Source organism: Alosa pseudoharengus, unplaced genomic scaffold (assembly GCF_046254945.1).
Source record: "Alosa pseudoharengus isolate Yale_2024_CS ecotype anadromous, Long Island Sound unplaced genomic scaffold, YU_APseudo_1.1 YU_APseudo_1.1_scf_19, whole genome shotgun sequence".
NCBI lineage: Eukaryota > Metazoa > Chordata > Actinopteri > Clupeiformes > Clupeidae > Alosa > Alosa pseudoharengus.
In genome coordinates, this window is record NW_027468657.1 from 13654321 (window position 1) to 13661820 (window position 7500).

The 7500-nt window shown below is 49.2% G+C and overlaps 1 protein-coding gene across 1 annotated transcript in view; it reads right to left on the reverse strand.

The window, feature by feature from the left end:
• unc5a (unc-5 netrin receptor A) overlaps positions 1 to 7500 on the reverse strand; it is a 140045-nt gene that overhangs the window by 45240 nt on the left and 87305 nt on the right. Inside the window, exon 5 of the mRNA XM_076292872.1 lies at positions 7331 to 7500. This exon is cut by the window's right edge and continues 11 nt beyond it. Coding sequence (XP_076148987.1) covers positions 7331 to 7500 — 170 coding nt within the window. The remainder of the gene's footprint in view (positions 1 to 7330) is intronic.

Consider the following 7500-nt stretch of genomic DNA (forward strand, 5'->3'; position numbering starts at 1 on the left):
AAATTACATGGAGGCTTTGTAATGAAACACGAGATTGGCTTAAGTAGATAAACCCTCACGTTCAGAAGGAGGGGGGAATGGATGAGAGAGAGAGAGATAATCAGAGAGAGAGAAAAAGGGAGGTGTGGAGGAGGGATTGAAAGGGAGGCAGGGAGGGATGGAGAGAGGGAGGGATGGAGAGAGGGAGGGAGTGGAGAAGTAGGTCTGCAGCTGACAAAAGGCTTCGATTTCCTCTCCTGTTTACAGAGTGTGGGGAGATTTTCCGCCGGTCAGCAACGTCTGTAGAATGCCATTTCGGTTACCCCCCCCCCCCCCCCACCCCCCCCTGAACCCGTCTGCAGTCATTTGGCCATCCAGGGACCCTCCCCATCTACCCCTCACTCACTCTCTTTTACTCACACACACACACACACACACACACACACACACACACACACACTCTCTCTCTCTCTCTCATTCCCCAACCCAACCCTGCCCCCAGTCCTCCATCAGACCCTAATGGCCGCCTGAACGTGGCGCAGCCCGACATCCATTTCAAGCTGCAGGAGATCAATAGCTACTGAGGAGAATCAGGCCTGCTACTGAGAGGAGAGGAGGAGGAGAGGAGAGAAGGAGAGGAGAGAAGGAGAGGAGGAGAGGAAGGGAGGAAGGGAGGGAGGAGAGGAGGAGAGAGGAGAGGAGGAGGAGAGGAGAGGGAGGGAGGAGAGGAGAGGAGGAGAGAGAAGAGGAGAGGAGAGGTGAGGAGAGGGAGGGAGGGAGGGAGGAGAGGAGAGGAGGAGAGAGGAGAGGAGGAGGAGGAGAGGAGAGGAGGAGGAGAGGAGAGGGAGGGAGGAGAGGAGAGGGAGGGAGGAGAGGAGGAGAGGTGAGGAGAGGAGGAGAGGTGAGGAGAGGGAGGCAGGAGAGGAGGAGAGGTGAGGAGAGGGAGGGAGAGGAAAGGAGGAGGAGAGGGAGGGAGGAGAGGAGAGGAGGAGAGGTGAGGAGAGTTGAGGAAAGGGAGGGAGGAGAGGAGCGGAGGAGAGAGGAGAGGAGGAGGAGAGGGAGGGAGGAGAGGAGAGGAGGAGAGGTGAGGAGAGGAGGAGAGGTGAGGAAAGGGAGGGAGGGAGGAGAGGAGGAGAGAGGAGAGGAGAAAAGATGGAGAAGGAGGGAAAGCAGTAGAAAAGGGAGGGGGGTGGCACAACAAGGAACAACGGACGCCCTCTCTTCCTTCTTTCGCTTTTTTTTTTCACCATTCATCTCCGTCTTTTGTTCACACTCTTAGATCAATTCTTTCTTTTCTCTCTTACTCTATCCATTTCTCACTCTCTCCTGGCCTCTCTCGCTTCCCACCTCCTCCTCCCCCCATCCTCTCTCTACGCCTCTCAAGAGTGTTAATGTGCCACAACCACACTCATTCTGCCTCTAATGCTGCATGCTGGATGGCTGGAGTGTAAACAACATCAGGTGAACTTGCTGCCCTGACACAACACCGTGCTTGTGCCCTCTCAGGAGACGAGAGGGAGGAGGAGAGCGCACTCATGACATGAATAAAATCTAGAGGAGAGAGAGAGGGAGAGGAGAGGGTAGAGAGGGAGAGAGAGAAGAAAGTAGAGAGAGAGAGGAGCGTAGAGAGGGAGAGAGAGGAGATAGTAAAGAGAGAGAGAGAGAGAGAGAGAGAGACAGAGAGGGTAGAGAGGGAGAGAGAGGAGAAAGTAGAGAGAGCGAGAGAGAGAGAGAGAGAGGGGAGGGTAGCAAGGGAGAGAGAGGAGAAAGTAGAGAGAGAGTAGAGATGAGAGAGAGGAGAGGGATGAGAGAGAGAGAGAGTAGAGAGAGAGAGAGGAGAGAGGAAAGAGAGAGGGAGGAGAGAGAGAGAGTAGAGAGAGAGCAAATAAGAGTAGAGAGGGGAAGAGTGGGAGCAAGAGGACAGAGAGAGATTGGAGAGAGAGGGACAGCAAGAGGGTAGGAGAGAGAGAGAGAGAGAGAGAGAGAGAGTGAAGGGGGGAGAGAGAGATTGAGGGGGAGAGAAAGTCAAAAAAACATTCCTTCCCTCTGAGAGTACATCATGATTGCACCATCAGAATGAATAACATGAGAAGGGAGATGAAGAGTCAGAGTGAAAAAGAATCAATAAAAGACGGCGCACACTCACACACACACTTGCACACACGCACGCACACACACACACACCCTTAAACATACCCACCTAGTGTGCTCACATACATACTATATCTATGCACACACATAAAACACACTGTCTCTATCTCTCTGTCATACCCACCTCAGACTAAATGACACATGTGCAACCAACACAAATATGCACAGACTTGCGCACGCACGCACGCACGCACGCACGCACGCACGCACTCAAAAAATGGTGTGTTTCTATTCTATTACACAAGTGCTCACCTCAGCCTTGACCAGGGGCCCTAACAAAGCCACAATTCAGTGGTAGAGAAACAAAATCAAACACAAAGGAAAGACAAGAAAAGAAATATGGAGAGCGCAGGAAAGAAAGTACGACTGAGAAAGCAATAAGGAAATACATAAAGTATGCATGTATAAAGTAAGTATGTATGAAAGACAGAAAGAAAGAAAGAAAGAAAGAAAGAAAGAAAGAAAGAAAGAGAGAGAGAGAGAGAGAGAGAGAGAGAGAGAGAGAGAGAGAGGTAAAAAGCGACGGAGCACTGGAGGCCGGGTGTGGAGGTGAGGAGAGGAGGAGGAGGTGGAGGTGGAGGAGGAGGAGGTGGAGGAGAATCCTGGACAGGTGGGGTGTTACCTGGACAGGTGGGGTGTTACCTGGACAGGTGGGGTGTTACCTGGACAGGTGGCGGTGCAGGCGCTTTTCTGGACGCTCTGCCCCTCGCAGGAGCTGCCTCCGTTGAGGGGGGTGGGGTTAGTGCAGCTGCGGCTCCTCTTCTGCCAGCCCCGGCCACACACGGCACTGCACGCTGACCACGTGGACCACGTGGACCAGCCGCCATTCACTGCCAGCCCACAGGGGAGAGGAGGAGAGGAGGAGGAGGAGGATAGGAGGAGGATGGAGAGGAGGAGGAGGAGGATGGAGAGGAGGAGGAGGATGGAGGGAGGGAGGGATGAAGAGAAAGAATGGGAGAGAGGAAAACGATGTGAGGAGAAGAGGAAGAGGAGAGGGAGTGAAAATAGGAAGGAGGAAGAAGGTGAGGAGAGGAGGGAGGAGATGGAGGGAATGAGGGAGGGAGGGAAGAGTGAAGAGAAAGAGAAAAGAGAGAGAGGGAAGAGGAGAGGATGTGAAAACAGGAAGAAGGAAGAGGAGAGAAGGATGACCATTAGGGAGGGATGAGGACGAAGGAGGGAGGGGAGGGAAAAAAGGAACAGAGCGAGTCAGGACTACCCGACAGGCGTCGCTATGGCTACATGTCCAGAACGTGTCCATATATGGAAATATGTTTGTGCAAAGACATGTCTCCATCTAGAACCTGTCCACATATGGAAATATGTTTGTGCCAAGACATGTCTCCATCTAAATGGGTTTGGACTCGAACATAGAAAACTGTCAACATGTACTAGAACATGTCTACATGTAAATGTGTTTAGACAAAAACATGCAAGAACATGTTTACATGTGTGTAAATGTGTCTGGACTAGAACATGTTTACATGTGTGTAAATGTTTACATGTGTGTAGTTGTGTCTGGAGTAGAACATGTTTAGATGTGTGTGTCTGGACTAGAACATGTTTACATGTGTGTAAGTGTGTCTGGACTAGAACATGTTTACATGTGTGTAAGTGTGTATGGACTAGAACATGTTTACATGTGTGTGTCTGGACTAGAAAATGTTTACATGTGTGTAAGTGTGTCTGGAGTAGAACATGTTTACATGTGTGTAGGTGTGTCTGGAGTAGAACATGTTTACATGTGTGTGTCTGGACTAGAACATGTTTACATGTGTGTAAGTGTGTCTGGAGTAGAACATGTTTACATGTGTGTGTCTGGACTAGAAAATGTTTACATGTGTGTAAGTGTGTCTGGAGTAAAACATGTTTACATGTGTGTAGGTGTGTCTGGAGTAGAACATGTTTACATGTGTGTGTCTGGACTAGAACATGTTTACATGTGTGTAGGTGTGTCTGGAGTAGAACATGTTTACATGTGTGTAAGTATGTTTGTTGGGTTTGTTGGGTTGTCCCTTCAGGCTGCGCCACACGTCTGGAGCACAGGCACAGCTGTGCTGAGGACAGACAGTGAGTGACAGCCAGTCAGTATTACCCAAGAGGCACCACCATGTAAATGTTGACAGGGAATGCTTTGGTTCCCAGTTCACTGATTTGATAGGCTTTATTGTTGTCTGCATTTTTCTGTTTTCATTTCAGCTGTGCCACAAGTCCACAACATGGGTACATAGGTGTGAGCAACAGAGAGAGGGGGGGGGGGGAGAGAGAGATAGAGAGATATATAGATAGAGAGAGAGGGATATATAGAGAGATAGAGAGAGATAGATAGATAGATAGATAGATAGATAGAGAGAGAGAGGGATATATAGAGATAGAGAGAGAGAGAGAGAGAGATAGATAGATAGATAGATAGATAGATAGAAAGAGAGAGAGCAGCACACACTGAGGGGACACATCTCTCGGCACTTCAGTCATGGTCGCTGCACCTAACAGAGCCCAACGTGACGGCACACGGGGGCCAAAAGCCATGCATCACCCCGCACCCTGCTGCTGACCTTGGTCAAGGTGTTCAAGGCAGGGTGGCAGCAAAGTAAAGAATGGCCTCTTTCTCCACCTCTCTTTCCCTCACTGTAGATTAATTATTTCTCAAGGTGGGGACTAATTTGCATGTGTGTTTGTCATGTCTACTCATTAATCCATTTCCTGGAGTTGCTTATGACCGGCTTTATGAGAAAACTGTCCCCTACTACAAGATTAGCGGAGAGGGAAAGCAATGTATTGTGGGTACACAGTTGAATAAGAACGAATAGGGATACTTTTGAGCACCAAAGGGTGTAATGCTGGACTTATCAAGTTACTGAACACAGACGTACCCAATACTACATTTCCCTACGACAAGGAACTACACACACACACACAAACGCACACACACACACGCACGCTGTGCTCAGAGCCCATTTGATTCTTCTGAGGGCTTTGTAATTACCCAAACCCTAATCAAGACGCACGAGTGCTGAAATCTAGTCAGCTTCTCTAATGAAGTCCGCAGCAGTCTAGCCGCCCGGCGGGTGATCATGGCTGTTCACGGCCCTTCCGCTGATTTGTTGTCTCGGGCTAAAAGTCTTGATCACTAGTGCTGGCTGCCCTCTTAATACCCCCCACGCCTCATTCCACCCCCCCCCCCCCCCCACCCACCTTAAATCTGTACCATGTTCCAGCTCGACTCATTCTCTCACCCTGAGCGCGCGGAAATTGATTGCCCACCATGGCGAGGAAAATTGCTTGCCGGCTCGGGCCTCTGATTACCTCTTAGTGTGGCGGGTGTGCGGCCGCGGCGCCTGGCCGTGTCCAGCGGACCTCGTTAAAATGCATCTCGGGGTTCTCGCCGCCCCGCTCCGATAGGGAGTCATTATTAACACCTCTTATTCCGGCCGCCGCTGCGCCGTCCAATGGGGACCCGAGAGTAGTCTTTGCGTTAGAAAGGCAGTAATTTTATGCAAAGCCATGGACTTCCCTTAAAGGAGCATTGGTAATGGTCCTGTTGATCAAAGGCTATTCACTCTGCCTTTTTTTTTTACCCCGAAATAATTACTATTACAATGGTGGCAAATTGGCCATCGCTTCACACTGCCCAATTTTCGCTGGCTCACTCGGTCTGAAAAGGTTCTGGCCTCGGAACAAGCTCCCCTGATTGACAGCATAAAAAGCAAACAAGGGAGCAAAAAATGGTCTTGGCTCCCCTATTTCTGTCGCCTTTTGAAACCTTCAATCAAAATGCCCACAAACCGCAATTCAATCAGAATTCAACAACCTATCTAATCTGCTATCACCTTTTACCATAATTGTTTTCTCTTTTTTGCCTCTGTTATTTTATTTATTTATTTATCTATTTTTGGACCATTGAAATGCAACATGCTGATGCTTTGGCTGCTACTCTACTATATTCAGCAGTGAATATGTTCACTATTTCCTCTCATTTTCATCACTGTGACACAAAATCATTCTCTTATTGCAGAACCATAAAAACACTCCTTTCACTCACATACAGCAGGTGGCAAAGTAAATCAAAAACACTCCACGAACAGAATGTACAGAAAAAAAACGACATTTTTTCCTTCAAACAGCGACAACATTACACGACTGATTCGCTTGGCCCTCTCGGGATAACGCGTCGTTTGCATGTAGTACAGCATTGTGGCTCGGTGTAATGTATGCTGCCTTTAGACCTGCCCTGTCCACTGGAGACTGGGGAGAAATGGCTCGCCTGTGTGCATTTTAATAAAGGTCAGCCTACTTATCAACCAATTCATTATCTGCTTACTGCTGTTAATTCAATATCGGCACCACTGGGGAAAAAATGCCTTCAACTACAGCTAAGGGTTTGTTAATACCAGAGGTTGGTTCCTCCCCAGGTGGTTAGTTTTATCCCAGAATTGGTTTTATTAAAAGTAGGAAAAAAAAAAAAACAGGCAACACTACATTGTTTACACCAGGGATTCCTAAACTGTGGTGCATGCACCACCAGTGGTACGCAAGCTTCCACTAGGGGGTACGCGAGATGAAAAGGTGTTAAAAATTATTTTTGTTCTCTTTGTTCTTTGTGTTTCATAATGTTGTTCTCCACCCTGTTTTTTAGTGTGAGAGCTCATAGACCAGTTGCACGTTTTGTTATTTGCTATCATGTAGGGCGGCGAATTAAACATGATGCCTGGAATGCGTCAATAGAATGTGTTACGTTTCTATGTGTCGGATGGTGGGGTACGCGAGCCGAGTCAGGATGTACTGTAGGTGGTGGTACGCGGGGAAAAAAAGTTTGGGAACCGCTGGTTTAGACGATAGTTGCAGGGAAAGGAGTAGAAAACGGGTGGTGTTGACTACCAAAAGCTTCCGCCCTCTGACTCTCTTTCACAGCTGCGTGTCAAACATGAGAACTCATCTTTTTAGCCCCGGGGGGTGGGCAGCAAAATGATGAGGTGAAAGGAAGGAAAAAAGAGGAAGTTTTCCCTCACTGCTACGTTCATGCTTGTAATCTTCCTAGATTTGTGGGCATAGTGTTTTGGCACTCTGAGGGTCTCAAATGACAGTATGGAGAGCAGCGAGGGAAGGGCGGAGGGAGGAAAGCGGAGCGGGCAGGTGCAGGATGAGGGGGTGGACGTGGTGGTGGGCAGTGAGAATGGATGAGGGGCCAAGCGTGGAGGCCTACCGTAGACGATGACGATGGCGGAGGAGCTCTTGCGGCGGGCCACGATGTTCTTGGCCACGCAGGTGTAGTTGCCCGTGTCGGCCAGGCGCGCCTGCTTGATGATGAGGTTGTGGTCGGACGTGATGAAGAAGTTGGGGTCCGTCTTCGGGTCCAGCACTTCATCGTTCCGC